The sequence below is a fragment of the Malus sylvestris genome, chromosome 12, assembly GCF_916048215.2.
Source record: "Malus sylvestris chromosome 12, drMalSylv7.2, whole genome shotgun sequence".
Classification (NCBI taxonomy): Eukaryota; Viridiplantae; Streptophyta; class Magnoliopsida; order Rosales; family Rosaceae; genus Malus; species Malus sylvestris.
In genome coordinates, this window is record NC_062271.1 from 27,715,834 (window position 1) to 27,733,519 (window position 17,686).

At 39.2% G+C, this 17,686-nt stretch overlaps 5 protein-coding genes and 2 non-coding genes across 7 annotated transcripts; 5 read left to right on the plus strand and 2 right to left on the minus strand.

Moving 5' to 3' along the window:
- Positions 1 to 20: 20 nt before the first annotated feature.
- LOC126594156 (GTP-binding protein SAR1A-like) lies at positions 21 to 2,297 on the plus strand. Its single transcript, XM_050260371.1, has 3 exons — positions 21 to 292; positions 802 to 933; positions 1,871 to 2,297. The coding sequence occupies exons 1-3, from the start codon at positions 164 to 166 to the stop codon at positions 2,189 to 2,191; spliced, it is 582 nt and encodes a 193-aa protein (XP_050116328.1). The 5' UTR covers positions 21 to 163; the 3' UTR covers positions 2,192 to 2,297.
- LOC126594675 (small nucleolar RNA snoR83) lies at positions 1,183 to 1,302 on the plus strand. The gene has a single exon (XR_007613398.1). It is a non-coding gene; the product is annotated as a small nucleolar RNA snoR83 (small nucleolar RNA).
- Positions 2,298 to 3,059: 762 nt separating the features above from the next.
- LOC126594159 (protein AGENET DOMAIN (AGD)-CONTAINING P1-like) lies at positions 3,060 to 3,894 on the plus strand. The gene has a single exon (XM_050260374.1). The coding sequence runs from the start codon at positions 3,220 to 3,222 to the stop codon at positions 3,844 to 3,846; it is 627 nt and encodes a 208-aa protein (XP_050116331.1). The 5' UTR covers positions 3,060 to 3,219; the 3' UTR covers positions 3,847 to 3,894.
- A 373-nt stretch (positions 3,895 to 4,267) lies between these two features.
- Positions 4,268 to 7,954, minus strand: LOC126594160 (uncharacterized). Its single transcript, XM_050260375.1, has 10 exons — positions 7,778 to 7,954; positions 7,531 to 7,611; positions 7,402 to 7,432; positions 7,224 to 7,306; positions 6,024 to 6,056; positions 5,249 to 5,327; positions 5,094 to 5,146; positions 4,940 to 5,000; positions 4,728 to 4,810; positions 4,268 to 4,554 (listed from the first exon to the last, which is right to left on the minus strand). The coding sequence occupies exons 1-10, from the start codon at positions 7,790 to 7,792 to the stop codon at positions 4,465 to 4,467; spliced, it is 609 nt and encodes a 202-aa protein (XP_050116332.1). The 5' UTR covers positions 7,793 to 7,954; the 3' UTR covers positions 4,268 to 4,464.
- A 96-nt stretch (positions 7,955 to 8,050) lies between these two features.
- TRNAP-CGG (transfer RNA proline (anticodon CGG)) lies at positions 8,051 to 8,122 on the plus strand. The gene has a single exon. It is a non-coding gene; the product is annotated as a tRNA-Pro (tRNA).
- Positions 8,123 to 8,333: 211 nt separating this feature from the next.
- LOC126594161 (probable protein disulfide-isomerase A6) lies at positions 8,334 to 11,769 on the plus strand. The gene is made up of 11 exons (XM_050260376.1): positions 8,334 to 8,523; positions 9,108 to 9,192; positions 9,344 to 9,441; positions 9,623 to 9,678; positions 9,838 to 9,955; positions 10,168 to 10,195; positions 10,293 to 10,384; positions 10,571 to 10,727; positions 10,806 to 10,930; positions 11,089 to 11,188; positions 11,464 to 11,769. Exons 1-11 carry the CDS (start codon positions 8,369 to 8,371, stop codon positions 11,536 to 11,538), a joined length of 1,089 nt encoding a protein of 362 aa, XP_050116333.1. The 5' UTR covers positions 8,334 to 8,368; the 3' UTR covers positions 11,539 to 11,769.
- Positions 11,770 to 15,722: 3,953 nt separating this feature from the next.
- LOC126594162 (uncharacterized) lies at positions 15,723 to 17,267 on the minus strand. The gene has a single exon (XM_050260377.1). It carries the CDS (start codon positions 17,225 to 17,227, stop codon positions 15,980 to 15,982), a length of 1,248 nt encoding a protein of 415 aa, XP_050116334.1. The 5' UTR covers positions 17,228 to 17,267; the 3' UTR covers positions 15,723 to 15,979.
- Positions 17,268 to 17,686: the final 419 nt, after the last annotated feature.

Genomic DNA, 17,686 nt, shown 5'->3' on the forward strand with positions numbered 1-17,686 from the left:
AAAAAATCAGACTCCAGCTGTTCGAAATTTACAATCTAACGGCCGACAATAGCCCTAAGGAGCCGTCCGATCGGACCAAACCCAGTAACAGTTCCACATAACTCTCTCTAGCTATTTGTCCGTCTCTCTGATTTCGGGGGAGGCTTTCGATCTGACGAACACCATGTTCTTGTTGGATTGGTTCTACGGGGTTCTTGCATCGCTCGGTTTGTGGCAGAAGGAGGCGAAGATCTTGTTTTTGGGTCTCGACAATGCCGGCAAGACGACGTTGCTTCATATGCTCAAAGATGAGGTCTTTCTTCCAATCCCATCATTTTAATCCGATTTTTAACAACTTTTGTTGGTGGGTTTTGGGTGCTTACAAATGCGTTGAAAGTTATGATCTTTGAATGCTTCAATGGTATTGGAATGATTGGTATTTTGGTTTCAATTGAAATTTTCGTTTTTGTTTTATGCTTTATCAGTGTGGGGTCTGTTTGGTTGATGGGAAAGTGAAGGAAAAGAAAATATGGACTGAAGTTAATAGTTTTGAGAATGTAGTTGTTAATTGTTGTTATTCAATTGAAAAACTTTTCCTTTCCTTCCTATAATTCCTATGATTTTTTCACATTAGGAGCTCTGCGTCAATTGGTTAATGAAGAATTCAGGTTAAGACAATATTGACTCACTGAAATTGTAATCTTTGGAAGGAGAGAAAATGAATAAACCAGTTTACCGTTGTCATTGTTTTGATTTATTGTGATAAGTAGCTGGGAATTTGATTTTCTGACTGTGGGTTTTGCTGTTGCTGGATTGTTGCAGAGATTAGTTCAACACCAACCGACGCAGTATCCGACGTCCGAGGAGTTAAGCATTGGGAAAATCAAGTTCAAGGCTTTTGATTTGGGCGGGCATCAGATTGCTCGCAGAGTTTGGAAAGATTACTATGCCAAGGTATCATTCATGTTTTAACTTAAGGATGTATTGTATGCATGTGATGTGGTAACTACTTTCTGCATATATGAACTGCTTGAGGCCTTTTCTTTTTCTTATGAAAATTATGTGGTTTGTGTTTGCTGAATAAAGATTAGTCAAATAATGAAATCAGAATCGAAATATATCTTCGCCTGCAAGAATAGCTGCCGTATGATCATCTCTTGACACATGCGTGTAGTAAAGTTTTGGAATAGTTATGCTTCCGTAATCCCAGATAAAAGTTTTTGTGTTTACCTGATTCACGGGGCGCAGATATAAATAGTGGTGGTTCGCTGATAGCACCTTATGTCTTTAGAAGGTATGCTAATAGTACCTTACCACACATTCATCCTTTGCTTTGCAGTTTCGCTATCTAGATTAACAAAATGCAGATGTCTGATCAGAAGTGGGGATAAACCTTTCATGTCGACTGCTATATTCTGAGATCACCTTGTTTCTTTTCAACCCCTGTGAAGGACTTCTATTTGCTAGGGAAAAAGTGCACAGTAGAACCTGGGAGATGTAGTTAGATGTGTTATATATTGATTTGATCTCCAATAAGGTCCTTAAATCACGTGTGTTTTTCACCCCGTAGATTGTATATGATTTACGTTGATGTATTTTAACCATATACGGATGGCTGGGATTTATAGTGGTGAAGTGCGAAAGCTCCCGAATAGGTCCTATTGAGAGAACAAGAATTCATCTGGTTATATACTAGACTATATTTTGGAATCTGTAATTGGAAAGAATTTTGAGATTTGGAATTGCCTAAGAAATTGAGTGTAAGTTTCAAGCTATGCAAGTTTTGTCTTGCTGCTTCGAGTTACTTTATCCCTATGTTTTCTTGATCGAAAAAGAAATGTTATCTCGACGTTTCATCCTTGGTAATGCTTTTTGTATTTGTTGTGCAAAGGTGGATGCAGTTGTTTACCTGGTGGATGCTTACGATAAGGAACGATTTGCAGAATCGAAAAAGGAGCTGGATGCTCTCCTCTCTGATGAGTCATTGGCCGCTGTTCCATTCCTTGTTCTGGGAAACAAGATCGACATACCATATGCGGCCTCAGAAGAAAAGTTGCGCTTCCACCTCGGTCTGAACAACTTCACCACCGGCAAGGGCAAAGTAAACTTGCAAGACTCGAATGTCCGTCCCCTCGAGGTCTTCATGTGCAGTATCGTTCGCAAAATGGGTTATGGCGATGGCTTCCAGTGGCTTTCTCAGTACATTAAGTAGTAAAGACTAGGCTTCTCGCTTTCTGTTGTTTCCGATTTATTCAAGCTTTTTTTATTGTTGGAGGTATTTTTGCCTCTTTTCTTTATGATGAGCAAATGGTATTTGACAGTTCACGTTCTTGTGAAACCGGCAACAAAATTATATGTTCGACCCTCTTCTCTTGCCCCACACGCGCATAATGGGTGATTTTTGTTAGACATGATCTTTGAAGACCTAAAAGATAGACGGTTTGGATTGTTGAATTACATTACGAAGTGGCTCATAAACACGTGTCAAAAGTTGTGTAAACAGGTGGTGTAACGGATCCGTCCTATATACACACATCTGTTCTTTGTCTAGACCACTTAAATTTGGGACAGCGACACTTAAATTTGTTGTTTTTTTTTTATAGTGCTATGATTGGGTTAGATTTGTAAAAGTACGTGTTAATGAATCATTTGACCCGATTTTAATCTGAATTCGATGTAATTAATAGAATATGAAACTCCGTTGGCTTAAGCAAATATGAATTTGAAAATCCGTTAGCTTAACAAAGCAAATATGAATTTGAACTAATCCGATTGATAATGTTCCAATCTGACTTGGCATTCAAATATATAGAGTTATCTTAACTTTTTAGAAAGTATATTGTTGATTAAGAAAACAAATTTTTTTTTATGGTTTATTGAAAAAACATGCTTAAGAAATCATATCGTGTTATCGAATCAGATACTCGTTAACTTAACAAATCAATATATGGATTTTCTTATTAAACATCGGTTGGATTATCTGGCCAGATTATTTTACTTAGCACTTCAATTTAAAATAATCTAGTCCAAATCCGATTCATTTACAGGTCTGTTTATAAGTGCGAGAAATTCGTAAAAGTAACACTTTAGGTGGGCTGAATAGGAAAGCAAAATTTCCCAAACAGAAGAGGACTCTATATATACAAACAAGGCACTCATCAACTCTCTCATCCTTGGCAGCAACTAGTTAATCAGCTCTCGTTCTTCTACTTCCTTTCTTTCACTTACAAATCATCTGCAATGGGGCCTTCCAGTGCGATCCAACGTCGTAAAAACACGACGAACTCTCGTCCTTCTGCTTCCTCATCTCACTCCCAACCCTCCGATCCGACTGAGTTCTGCCCCGAAAGGTGGTTCGAAACAAACAGCGAGGTTGAAGTGTTAAGCAAGGAGGAGGGGTTCATCGGATCGTACTTCGCAGCTAGGGTTGTAGCCAACATGGGGGACAACTACGTTGTCGAGTACAAGGAGCTGTTGGAGGATGACGAGCGCACGCTCTACAAAGAAACCGTCATGGCTCACGAAGTCCGCCCTCCGCACCCGAACAAAACCCTACCTTCAAGCCCAAGCGGCTCATCTGCAAACAACCAAAAGTTTGGTTTCGGGGGTTTGGTGGATGCGTACGACAACGACGGGTGGTGGACAGGGGTCGTCACCGGGGAGAAGGGCGGTTTCTGCGCCGTGTTCTTCGAAACAACGTCGGAACACTTTGCTTATCCGGCTACTCACTTGAGGCCTCATCTGGATTGGAAGAAAGGGATGTGGTTTCCTGGCAAGAACAGGCGAAGGTTCTTGCATGAGAATCCAAATTTCTCAGAAGCCATGACTGAAGTTATCTTGTATGAAAAGATCGAGCAGTCGAAGTAAAATACATCAAGTTAATTAATCCAAATTTCACACACGTTTAGTTTTTCACACCTCCCTGTTAATTTTGGCCGTCGATTCTATTTGATTTATTCAATCCGATTATCATAAATAGAGACGAGTGTGTAAGAAGCTAAAAAAGGTGGGAGAAAATCAAGTCGCTAAAAAAAATACTTCAACCATCTGAAACATCTCTAGGGGAAGCCACTTGGCCTTAACACATCATGAACAATCATAGATTGCTGCTACGACGAAAGATCTTGTACGTTGTGGTTTGTAACATGTTATTCTTCATTCGATATTGTGTAAGATGACCGGCGATTGCCTCGGTTCGGAGTTAGAATTACCGAACCGAGATGACCGGTGATTGACTGGTAACGTTAAAACAAATTGACAAGCTTCAAATGCTATACCAGAACAACGATGAATCAAACCCAGATGCATTATGAATCTTTGCGTAAAATCTCTTCCATTTTCCCACGAACCTACGTTGTGTACAAGTCCGAACGCCTAAATTGAGTGGTTCGTATGGTACAGTGGGTCACTCAGGAACCAAATATATATATAGAAATCACTCAGATTCGAAAAGAAGCTGTGAAAGTTGAACTTAGCATGAAATGATCACTTCTTGGTCGAACCGAATCCACCAAATCCCATCATAGCTGCAACATCAGGATCAATTTCGGTTTCCTCTTCGACTGCCTTGTCTTTCTGAACCCAGGAAAGAAGATTTAAAAGAATCAGTTGACATAAAAAAATCAGCTGCAAAATATTATGTAAATTAGTAGTACAACATAATTCAAGAAAGATATCAAACGCTACGAATCTGGAGATTCCAATCTCTGCCTTAAAAACATCAATAGGGAACCAATTTTTTTACCAACCTTCTTCTCTTTCTTCCTTTCTCGACGCTGGCGCTTCCGCTCTTCCTCTTCTTGCTGCTGCTTCAAGATCCGCTCATCAAGATCTGAGAGGGAGAAGGAAGAGATGTCATTTTTGTTTATCAGTCGTCAGAACAGGATGCACCTTAAATGCGAACTATGGGACCAAAATCTCTGAAGAGATTGATTTACATCTCACTACTTCAATGTCTTACCTTGCTCTGTGAAAGTGCCATCAGTTTTCCGCTTCTTGAGCTTTTCAAATCGTTCCTGAACCTGCATTCAACGCTTAGTTATGCTTATTCCCATGGAAAGGATTTCAACAAGGAAATTCCATTTTGATCACAAAAATAAGGATTCAAATTCTACCTGTTGGAGAGATGCCCGCTCCACCCGCATAGACATACCCAAAGCTCTTTGATCTACAACAAAGAAAATAACCATTCAAAAGATAATTATACTGAAAATAGAAACATATTTATATATTAATTTTTATAATAATCATTCCGATGGAGATTACATACGTTTCTTGCCATTGATATGATCCAAGAAGTTTGCAGAATCTTTTACAACACACTCACAAACCGAACAATAGTATCCAGCCTGAAAAAGAACAGAACAATATGTTGAAATAAAAAGACTACAAAATAACAACTCATAACCGTACAGAGACAGTACCATATACATTAATGTGTTTTTCACATAATTGAAGGGCAATGATTGCACCCAAATCCTGGCTTCACATGTGGTAACTCGGCCTACACTAGATAAGGATTCTGTAGGAAAGCTGCACAGCCTAACAAATGAGGGGATATACTTTAAAGAGGAGGGGAGACGAGGGTGAGAGGGAAAGAAAGAGATCAGAAATACAAAGCCTTTAGTGAGCATAGTCAAATTGGCTACCGTAGTAAGAAGACTGGCCGCTATAACGTGGTTTCTAAATTGCTATATTTCAGTCTTCCAACCGTCTATAATACAGTCAACATAAGGGATGATTCCGCAATCAGTCATAAGTGTTAGCCATCACATCAAAGTAAAATAAAAGGTTAGGCAACAATTCGGCTATCCCAAGTAAGCTCAGTAATGATTTAGGAACAAAACGTATGGATTCATTGTTCATACATTCACACAGAGAATGTGAAGCATCTCCAGTAATCGTCTAGAGAACAGAAGCTAAAACAATCTATCTGAACAAAAAAGGAAGAAGCACAAGCACATTAATAAACACAATAATTTAGGATAACAGTGAGAACACAAATCATAAACTCCATAACTGGATATTGAATGATAAGTATTTACCTGCTGGCTTAGAGGTGCTATTGGAGTAACAACCTGAAAAAACATACAACGAATAAATAAGTTAATGATAAAAAGTGATAAGAAACTTGTAATAATTAGTTAGCAAGTGTCAAATCTGTAAGCAACAAAATATCCACTAAAAGATACTATGGATAATTCATTGAGGGGGAAACAGCATCGTTCTGATGCAACTCAACAGAGCAGGCAGGACATGAGAAACTCCTATTTGAAAGAGGCAAACATCCCACTATAATTTTCTTTGAAGTAAAGCAACATAGGAAGAATAATACTTGTGTTCCCCCAATGGGGAATGCATAAATTACACTTTTGGTGAATAATGTATCTCCATCGTATAAACTCCATAATCGGAACCATTCAATTTCATAATCTTCTTTTGAAGATCACCCTTGCGACAAAATTATTTGAAATGGAAATCGTTTAATCATCCATATGTATCAAATAAATGGCTGGTCATCATGAATATGTTACTTGGTACTCACACCGTCGATTTGTTTCATACATTGATGACCAAACGATCTCCGATTCGAATGATTTTTAGTAGACATGATCTTCAAATGAAGATCAAGAAATTGAACGGTTCCAATCATGAAATCTATATGGTGAATATACGTTATTCAAAAGAAGTGGGATATGTGCATTCCCTTGTGGAGGAACGCAAGTATTATCCACCTAGGAATACCCACACGTCACCCATAAAACTTGCTTAACCCTAATCCAAATCTATATTGTTCTAGAGAACCGTAGCTTCTTCATATCAGTCACCAATTCATAGTGTCATTCATTTTCTAGACACCAAAACCGAAAATTATGTTGTTGACAGCAATTACTGCTACAAACTATTCACAAAACCAGAAAACCAACTCTAACAGTAAATATATCATTCTGTGAACATACAGCATCAAAGTGATGATTTTCCATCAAGATGTAATAAGTTAACTTTGCACAGAGCAGCGGTATATCAGCCACTAGAAACCACTAGAAATCGAAAAGCTTCTACTCAGTTAACCATGACAATAAAAGATATTAGCATCTTCACAAAAGCTAATTCATAGGCCGATAAGTAGTTAACTTAAACAATCTCATTCTTCAGGAAAACGAAGAAAATATCAACAATCTAAAAGCAAACGGGGCAAAATTCAGCCAATTAGAACTATGCAGTTGAAACGGTAAAAAGCTCACCTGTGTTTTCCCCAAGCGAGAATTGAGATCCACTTCATAATCCCGGTGCTTCAATGGCTTCCTTTGCACTGGCGGGCCTTTCGCTACACACATAACGCAAACAATAATTTCAGTTTGTACTAAAGAAAACAACTCTAAGAGCGCAAAGATACCGAAATACAAGATTAAGCAAACCCACATTTGGATTTATGCGGTCCTCCCTCCTCCTCCTAAAGCACATTGTAAAACACCCAGATGAGGAAAAACTCAAAAACATATTACAAACTTACAAACCAACAAAAAGCAAGGGACTTTTCGAGGTGCAAACCTGTCTTTCACGCTCACGAGCTCGCTCCAAGAACTCTTCTCGATCGAATTTCCTTCTGAACGTATTATCTACTCCAGCAGCCTACTCAAACATATGGGGAATCAACAAGTTCTGATTATTTAATCACCCAAAGATTACAAATTTCCCATGAGTTTTCAACTACTGGGAATCAACAAGTTCATCCAACTGAGGAAATTGAATAATCATCAGTGATGGAAAGTGAGGGTTTTTGGGAAACTGGACTTACATTATTGCCGGCCATGGATGCGCAATTCAATCTCTGAGCTAATTTGCAGTTTGGTCCTTCAAGGATGCAATTGAAATTTCGGGAATCTCTGGGAGGTGGAGATTGGAGAGAGGGCTAACCAGCAGAGGCGTCGAATCCCCAACGCTCTGAAGAAAAGAGGGAAGAAGAAGAAGAAGAAGCGAAAGAAGGCAGCGAGGAATACGAGCTCAAAAGTTCAAGGATTTTCAAATCGTAGTATTACAAATACAATGAATTCCAGTCCATTGCCAAGTCGGGCGTTTGGTCTAGTGGTATGATTCTCGCTTCGGGTGCGAGAGGTCGTGAGTTCGATTCTCGCAACGCCCCTCCTTTTTTTGCGCTGATTACATTTGCACACGTGGCGAAACTTGATTTGCCAAATGATACCGTCGAGAAATAATAAATAATAAATAAAAAAAGTCCAACGGTGACTACATTTGCACACGTGGCGAAACTTGATTTGCCAAATGATACCGTCGAGAAATAATAAATAATAAAATTCCAACAAAGGCGGGTATAAAATAGCTGGACACTCCGCAATTCAACCAACTTTATTCAGAAAGTTTGAAAACGATGGCGAGCTCGAAGACTCTGTTCGCTTTCGGAGCCCTAGCGCTGCTCTTCGCCTCGTCGGTCTACGCCGACGACGTCGTCGTGCTCACGGAGGACAACTTCGAGAAGGAGGTCGGTCAAGATCGCGCCGCTCTCGTCGAGTTCTACGCTCCCTGGTAATCTCAGGCTTTCCTAATTTCAACGCTGTTTGGTTCCCGAGATTTGATTTGGAAAACGCTAAATTTAGCTGCTGAGGTTTTGTGATGATCTTGTTTATTGTTAATGGTGAAGGACGTGAATGCAAATTAGTGTGAGATTAGTTGAATTAAGTTCAGGATTGAAAATGATTTGAATTGAATCGGTTAATTTAGTTTCTCGAATTGCGAAACATGAATCGGAATTGGTCAATCGTATCGGCTATGGTGATGCTGAGATTGATTGATTGATTGGAGATCTGCGAATAGGCAATCCAGGATTCTAGATCTAAGGTGAATAATTGATCGAGGCAAGATAGAAGTGTTCGAACATATTTCTGATATATATAATTGGAATTTTTGGTAATAAGTATGCGGGTTATATGTATCTATGGTGAATTTTCGTCGAATTTCGATTAGTATTGGACTAACATCATTTCTCCGGATGCGTTCTGTTTTGCCTGTCGTTTCTTATCCATATTTCAGGAAGCATATAGTGGATACGTTTCTTTAGTTTTTATTTCGCTCCTTTTAATGGTGTGCATGATTCGTACTTCCCGTTACAGGTGTGGCCATTGTAAGAAGCTTGCACCAGAGTATGAGAAGCTCGGTTCAAGTTTTAAGAAAGCAAAATCCATTTTAATTGCAAAGGTAGGTTTTATATTACTGATGTCCGTATTGTAGTTTGTGATAATTGTATTATGTACCGTGCTATTGGATTTGTGTCTTGCAGCAATACATACAAGGAGTCTACAACTACAATTAATTGACTGTTTTTAATTTATTTGCTGGTTCTCAATAGGTTGATTGTGATGAGCACAAGGGAGTTTGTGGAAAGTATGGGGTTTCCGGCTATCCCACAATTCAATGGTTTCCTAAAGGGTCCCTAGAACCCAAAAAGTGAGTCTGTTTTCCCCTATCCCCTGCTTAGTTTACATGAAAGCATTTGTTTTACTTTTGAATGGGTGCTCTTGCCACCGAACCCTCTAACCAAATTTCTGACAATGTAATATCCTTCACCATCCTTGTTTGTATTAGTAATGTTGGTTTACCTTTTCTGATTGAATTTTACATGATTTAGGTATGAAGGTGGCCGTACTGCAGAAGCTCTTGCTGAGTTTGTGAATAAGGAAGGAGGTACTATTTTGACCTTGTAATGTTATTCAACTGAAAATAAACTGAATAAATATGTCGATATTTATTGGTTGATTGAGTTTGTTCAATTCTAATATACACATCCATTTACGTAATAATCCTAAGCTTATGATTGATCATGAAGCTCTTCTTTGCAAGCAGGGACCAATGTGAAGCTTGCTGTAGCCCCATCCCATGTTGTGGTACTTACGCAGGATAACTTTAATGAGGTTGTCCTGGACGAAACAAAAGATGTGCTGGTGGAGTTCTATGCACCATGGTAAGATTATGTCTTCAATCTTCCTTTTGAATGCTTAATACTGAATACTGTTTTGTCGGTTGTTGAGTCAATGAAAGCCAAATTGGTGTACAAGAGGGAGAGGGGGATTATACAATATTTATCCCACCGTGTTTGCAATAAATCGTAGTGGAATTTTATTGGTGCTTTTGCAACTCTAAATATGTTTTCCCCCCTTTTTCTTTTCATGGAAGGTGTGGACATTGCAAATCCCTTGCTCCTGTAAGTGTATTCCTGCTCCTTCAAATCCGTTATTGCAACCCTTTATCCGTGCTTGAACAACGGTTGATCTTGATTATTTATTTTGTGTTCTATCCAGACTTATGAGAAGGTTGCCTCAGCATTTAATTTGGAGGACGGTGTAGTGATTGCTAATCTTGATGCTGACAAATACAAGGATTTAGCTGAAAAGTGAGTTTGTAGTTTAATAGTATCCACGAACTTCTGGTCCTTATTTTAGTATTGTGTGTTGTACTCTACTGAATCTATATTTTGTTTTCGATTAGTAGTATATTTTAATGATTCAGATAGAAAAATGAAGGAAATGGGATTTATAAATGGTGAATAAATGGACCTACTACAAGGCTTCCTGTGCAGGTATGGAGTTAGTGGATTTCCCACATTGAAATTTTTCCCAAAGAACAACAAGGAGGGCGAAGAGTATGGTGGCGGCAGAGATTTAGAGGATTTTGTAGGGTTCATTAATGAAAAATCTGGCACCAGCAGAGACGGAAAAGGACAACTTACTTCCAAAGTCAGTACCTTCAATTCATCGTGAATGCATTTTATCAAAATCTTGTCCTTTTCTTATCAGTGTTCTTCGTTTATGTAGGCTGGCGTTCTTGAAAATTTGGACGAATTAGTAAAGGAGTTTGTGAAATCTAGCAACGATGAGAAGAAGGCAATCTTTTCCAAGATAGAAGAGGAAGTTGGGAAACTTGAGGGTTCGGCTGCAAGGTTGATACACACTCTCTAGTTTGATCACATGATACTTGCACATACTTAAAACGAAGAATCTTTCAGTGATGATCTTAACTAGATCCTTTAGATCCGTACTTTTGCAGTTGATCTTCTGATTCACATGATGTTAACTTCTCGTTCTGTTTGAATTTCAGATACGGTAAGATCTACTTGAAAGCTGCCAAGAACTCTTTGGAGAAAGGTCCTGATTATGCCAAGAATGAAATTCAGCGGCTTGGGCGCATACTCGAAAAGGTTTGACCTTAGATTATACTCTTTCCAGTACTAGCAAGATGCATAGGCCTTGTTTAGCGAAGGGGATAAGCTTACATGATTCGACTGAGACTTCATACGTTATAGGATTGTCTAGTGTGAGGTGATATATCAATGAAGTTCCGAAACTTGGAATTGTAAAAATGAATTCGTATGCTGAAAAAACAAAGTTAATACAGAAACCTACACCGTCTCTGCATACAACAGTTACTGATCTACATGGACATTAACATTTTCTTTTGTTTTTGTCGATGCAGTCTGTCAGCCCAACTAAGGCCGACGAGTTCACTCTCAAGAAGAACATTCTATACACCTTCACTTCATCCTCATGAGGAGGCACTTCCCACGGAGGGATGATTCTGTAACCTAGTTTCTGTCAAGTCATCTCCCAAATTCTCCGGATCTTGGGAAGAGAGCGTTTTCAGTGTAATATCGATACACATCTTTTACTTTTTAACATTTTTTGCATTTTTAAGTTATCATTTGTAGTAGTGAAGGATAACCGGCATACCATTAACAATAACCTAGTGTTTCTGCATCGAATAGTTCTGTTTCGTCTTCAACGTTTGTCTTAAAACCGTTGTGGATCTTCCCATGTGATTGAACTTCCGTTCTTCGTTGGTGATCCGACAATGGGACGTCAGATTTGTAGCTACGATCGGACGGTCCCAAAACAAATCCCAGGTACATCATCCTAAGTTCCAAACGAGTACTTACAATTAGCCACAGTACTTGAAAATGATTCTCTGAAAATCGTCACATGGATGAATCATGATGTAAGCTTTTAACCCCACGTTTATATGCGTGGGCTTGTTTCGATGTTCGTGGGATGGCAGGCATCATTTGGGAGCGGATAAAGACAGAGAGGTCATGTCGCATCGAAAGCTTGAAAGTTTTAGTAACATCGACCTTTCCTTTTGCAACTGCTTGGCTTGTAGGAAGTTTTATTGTAACATCTCACATCGTTCAGGGAAGTGAATCATATAAGCCTTATATGTATATTCTAATCTTTACCTAGCACGAGGCTTTTTGGGAGCTTACTGACTTCGAGTTCCATCGGAACTCCGAAGTTAAATGAGTTAACGCGAGAGCAATCCCATGATGGATGACCCATTGAGAAATTCTTGTGTAAGTTCCCAAAAACAAAATCTTGAGGGCGTGGTCGGGATCCAAAGCGGACAATATCACGTTACGGTGGAGTCGAGCTCGGAATACGGTGGGACCCGAGCCAGGATGTGACATTTATCTTGAGATGTAACTGCTTGCTTTTTAATGGTTGTTGGGGAGAGGTTAACTAGAAGAGGAAACTATTGTACTAACTATTGTACCCTAGTGTCATCGTGGTTGCGAGGAGGAGAATTCGAGCTTAGGGGTAACAAAACGTACGTATAAAGTCACAATTAGTAATTAGTCATTTAGTTTTGTCAATCGTTTGATGTGGGGTGTTGTATTCCTTAAACACGTCTCCTCGCAAGACACACATGCAACAAATTTCATATCGACGAAAGTCATGTCATATCAAGATTTTATAAAAACAGGTCATGGCTCACTAAAAATATTGATATTGGTCTTCAATTGCATCTTACTACCTACGCACAATGCTAGCGCGGAAATTTTATTACAAAATGCCTTGGTGTAATCAGAACATGAACTATACAATATAAATCATATTTGTCAATCTTCTGGTGGTAACCCGTTCTTATATTCTTCAATATATTTTTATATACAACCAAACCGTAATTTTACGTTCCTCCACTCGTCAAGCAAGTACTTTAATGAGTTTAATCATCGGTGACACTCATGTCTATGACCGCGGAACAACATTGATGGCCAGAATATAAGGATTCGGATCCCATCCAGATCCAAATTGTGGAGATCCTAGGGATCCTCACATCATAGTCATTTATACTATATCGTACGGTCAGAACTCATTTTAAATTTATTTATTAAAAATTAAAAACAAATATTACCTAACGAAAATTGACCTCATAACACTGAACGCCCATGATATGAGAATCCCCACAAAGAGAATCCGGAGAGTATCCTCGTCCGATTATAACTACATGGTGGTTTAGTTTTCAAGATTGGGGATTTGAAGCTAAAAGAGCCATAAGATTAATGGTTGGTTTGGTATCGATCTGCTTTGAAAAAACAAAATTGATTCTGTTGTGCTGTGAGAATAAGCAGCTGAATGTTTGGTAAACTTTTTTGTAAAAGTACTTTTGGAAAAAAAAGAAAACAGTATTAGAGTGTTTGGTAAACTTTTATATAAAACAGTCATAACTGTATGAAATGACCAAAAAGGGTACAATACTAGATGTGTCATTAATTTAATTTTCTTAACAAATAAAGGTGAATTACTAAATATACTTTATTTTTAAAAGAAAAATATTTATAAATTTTATCTTAAACAGCCAACGTTTAACAAGAAATCATAATCCAACATTTAACAAGAAATCATAATCTAACATTCAACATATAATCCAACATTTATGCTGCTTCACGTTTTCAGCTTATTTTCACTTAAAATTGTGAAAATAAGCTATTTTTAAGTATTTACCAAATACATTTTTTAACTCAACTTTTTTTTATACCTGTTTTTTATAAAAACACCTCTGCCAAACCAATAATAATGGCAAAACAGCAAATATATCCACATGATGAGCAAAGCAAAGGAAATTAAAGAGGAGATGGGACCGTTTGGGGTAAGAACCAGACGTTTTGAAGTGCAAAAGTTGATGGAGATCGATCGATGTGTTGTTGTTTTTCAAACAGCTATATCTTCCCGTTGCGTCCTACTTGGATTCAAGACTTTATGACGTCATAATTGAACGTTGAAATAAAATAAATATCTGGAAAATATCTGCCCACGCTATGAACAATAATGAAGACCGGGTGAGGGGGCCATGATCATGATGGGATTTTGCCGCTATTTTCTCCATGCTAAAAAATAAAATATAAATAAAAAGTAAATTGCATGTCCCCAGCAGAATAGTGGAATTTGGGGGGCTCAGATCAGATCTCATTGATATTTGGCTTCTCTAGAAAATCCTTATCATTCGCAAATGGTTGGGAGGTAGGGGAGAAACTTCGACGGGGCTGACTTGTTAGGGCAACTTTAACATCGGGTGGTATCAGTTGGGGGTTGGGTTGGGTTAAAATACAAGGTACTTGTGCTTTTGTGAGAGATTAGCTAATGATGTCGTGGTCGGGAATCCTACTCAAACTTTCTCATGGGTTAGTTCATCTGATCAGAGTAGTGCGCTCAACAGAGCTACATGATTAGGGCATTGTTATATCAGCGCGAGGTTGAGGTCGAGTCCGACTAAAATACATGGTACACATGCTTCTGTGAGAGATTCAATACAGATGACCTGATGAGACATTCATATTCAAAATTTTCTTGTCAAAAGAAAAAAGAAAAAGCTTGTTAGCCCTACAACCTATTTTACTTGAATTATTTTCCAATTCTAGGACCTCCTTTAAGTTGAGTTTACATAATGAGAAAAAAGAGATGCAAAATGATGGATTTGGATTGTTTTGAGACATGAAAAGTTGATGAGAGAATGTCTCAAAATTTCAAACTCCTCCTCCTCCTCCTCCTCCTTTATGTCCATAATGTGTAGGACTAGGAGGCACCATGTCCCTTGCAAATTAAGATTTCAATTTCACTTTTGCAAAAACTCCATCTAAGATCTACTTATTTGAATGTTTAATGGTGTAATGATTGATTACCATAAAAAGCAAGTAATTATTTGAGACAAGTAGATTCTTAGGGTCCCAAAACAAGCTAACATCACATAAGGAGGAGGATTCTATTGGGTCACCTCAGCAACTCTACCAAACATCCCAACCACCATCTCATGCAAAATGTGCATTTGCAGCACCAAAGCTTCTGCCAAGAACACATGGTTAGGTTTTGCTCCATGATTTGCGAAATGCGTCACGAAATAGATACCGATAAGATGGATTTTGATAGTGATACAGATTATATATGGGATAATGTTATCAACATATTCATTTTTACTTCTTACACACTCCTTTCAATTTTCAGTCGTCAGATCAAACAAATTGATGAAAATCAATGGCAGAAAATTAACAAGTTGTGTAAAAAAGTAAAGGTAAGTGTGCGAAGATCATTACCCTCAATTATACAATAGAATTACTTCAATGATCATGTTCATGCACATTAATCACTTCTAATTTTCCCAAATTGGTATTATGTCTTTCTAATGATGGGAAATTTGAGGGGAATTTGCCAAAACACTCCCATATCATTATCCCAAGGGTCAAGAGAGTAACCTTTGAAGGAAGAGATGGATCTGGATCTCCATCTCTCCCTCTCTGAAATTTGAAGGACCCCCATGAAGAAAACTTGAAAGTATCAAAAACCATGGAATTAAATCATAAAATAAATTGATTGATTCCATCATACCCAGTAGTAGTATTGACAGCAGAGAATAAACTAAAACCGCCACTGCACTCGATTTTGCGGCAAAACTCGGAAATAAAAGAATTTTCAACATAATTTTAATCATCATATAACAACCCATCAAAATACAGAAAGACTGCTGCAGCTCCTCTTTTTTCAGAAGAAAAAAGGAGATCTAAAATAGCTAGCCAGCCAGCCTTCAGTAATTACACAGATAATCACACAAATTCCTCAAAGAAAAAAAAAAAAAACTAAAAAAAAAAAAAAATCTTTACACTTCCTTCTGAATCCACCACATCAAAGTTCCATGGAGATTGCCATTGGAGACCATAAATTTGACCTTACCTTGAAGAAACAGGATTCAAAGCCCTAGCAAACCCAGAGTTCATGGCAGCTCCATAACCCTTTGAGCTAAACCCTAAGCATCCAAGCAACCCTTGCCTGTAAGGCAAGTATGTCTTCTTCCTCATTTCCTCTGCCTGAGCCCTGTTTGCAGTGTAATGCAGCTCGTGAAGCGACGGCGCCATCCGCCGCTTACCAACTCCGTTGGTGGGTTTTACGGCCGCCGTCTTCTTCCCCGAACCACCACCCCCACTTCCCTTCAGTTTTTGCCCCTCTGAGCCCAAGTTCAAAGGATTGCTACATTTGGGGTCTTTTAGAGCAGAGCCCTGGGTATTCTGACCGCCCTGTTTCGTGGGTTTCTTCTCCTTCGCGGCGGAGAACGAAATCGACGACCAGAACTTGTGGTTGCTGCTCCGCCCTTCGCTTTTACTCCGGTGAAGAAACTCCTTCAAAAAAACCCACTTCTTCGAGTTCCTCCCACCCGACGACGACCGAGACGACGAAGCCGAAACCGAAGGAGTAGTAGTGGCGGTGCTGCTCTCCTCCGCTCCCTCTTCGTCTTCTTCCCCATTTTTCGCCGGCACTTTCGAATCTTCAGCAAAGTTGCAGTCCTTCTCATCAGCTTCAATAATCTCGTCCCTCTGTTCCCACTCGAAGGGCTCATTTCTCAGAGGGGACATAGATCTCGTCCTCCGCCGCAGCGACTTGTCGCGGAACCTCAGATCTCTGCCTCTCACGGGCTCCAAACCGCCCCGATCCGCCTCGTCTTCCCCATTTTCCGCCTCGAGATCCAACAACGGAGCCAAAGTCTGGGGCTTTTCCAGGTGGGTCGAAAGCTTCATGGGTCGGATCTTCCCGTTCAAGAACAACTCGTCGGCAGAGCTCATCGGACCGGTGGAGCCCGACCCGCTCGATCCGAACCGCGCAGAGAACTCGAACTCAAAACCCATAGAAACAGAGCCGCTGCCGTTGCCGCCATTCTTCTCAAGCGAACAAGAGTTTGACTTTGTGCTCAACCCGAAGTGCATTGGGCTCGCCGGAGCACTGTAGAAAAAACCACTGACCGGCCCACTCCGTCCGGGGCTCGACGGCGCGCTGACGTAAGGCGTGGAGCAGGTGCTGTCGTAGTCTTCAAAGAAAAGCTGGTCTTGAAGCTGGGTTTCGCCATTGCTAGGGTTTGGAGGGTCGGGTTTCGGTTCAGGGTTTGGGGGTTGGGTGCCATTGCCGGGTGAAGTTTTGAGCTCCATTATTATTTTCCCTGCAGCTTTGTTTGGCGGAAAGAGGAGCAGAGAGTCAGAAAATATAGTGTGCAGAGTGGGTGCCAAAGTTTACCCCTTGAGATTCACTTTATTACTTTTTTGCCATGGTCCTCCCATCGTCCGTACTAAAGGTCTAAGTTTTAAATTTAAAATTTTTAATTAGGATTAATTAACCTAAACAACTAAACTAATCTACTTCCCGTATTGGTTAATTTGGTCATAAAAATAGCAAAGATATAAATTCCGTTAATTTGTGAGGACCATTAAACCAGCTTGTTTTATGTAAAAAGTGGGAATTATTAATGCAATATTGGGTAATTAAATGTCTACGTCAGAACATCTAATAAGGTGATGGAATTTACATTTATGACCCAGTCAACACGTCATCACTTTGAATTATATTATCCAAAAGTGGAATGTTATTAAACTAATTATTAATTAGTAAAT

Excerpts from the sequence above, each read along its gene's own strand:
- LOC126594156 (XM_050260371.1), top strand. The coding sequence starts at position 164 with ATGTTCTTGTTGGATTGGTTCTACGGGGTTCTTGCATCGCTCGGTTTG. Across the intron at positions 293-801 it reads TTCATATGCTCAAAGATGAG|AGATTAGTTCAACACCAACC; the intron begins GTCTTTCTTCCA and ends GGATTGTTGCAG. Across the intron at positions 934-1,870 it reads GGAAAGATTACTATGCCAAG|GTGGATGCAGTTGTTTACCT; the intron begins GTATCATTCATG and ends TGTTGTGCAAAG.
- LOC126594159 (XM_050260374.1), top strand. The coding sequence starts at position 3,220 with ATGGGGCCTTCCAGTGCGATCCAACGTCGTAAAAACACGACGAACTCT.
- LOC126594160 (XM_050260375.1), bottom strand. Across the intron at positions 5,328-6,023 it reads TAGCACCTCTAAGCCAGCAG|GCTGGATACTATTGTTCGGT; the intron begins GTAAATACTTAT and ends GTTCTTTTTCAG. Across the intron at positions 4,555-4,727 it reads AAAGGAAGAAAGAGAAGAAG|AAAGACAAGGCAGTCGAAGA; the intron begins GTTGGTAAAAAA and ends TCCTGGGTTCAG.
- LOC126594161 (XM_050260376.1), top strand. The coding sequence starts at position 8,369 with ATGGCGAGCTCGAAGACTCTGTTCGCTTTCGGAGCCCTAGCGCTGCTC. Across the intron at positions 8,524-9,107 it reads GTCGAGTTCTACGCTCCCTG|GTGTGGCCATTGTAAGAAGC; the intron begins GTAATCTCAGGC and ends TTCCCGTTACAG. Across the intron at positions 9,193-9,343 it reads AATCCATTTTAATTGCAAAG|GTTGATTGTGATGAGCACAA; the intron begins GTAGGTTTTATA and ends GGTTCTCAATAG.
- LOC126594162 (XM_050260377.1), bottom strand. The coding sequence starts at position 17,227 with ATGGAGCTCAAAACTTCACCCGGCAATGGCACCCAACCCCCAAACCCT.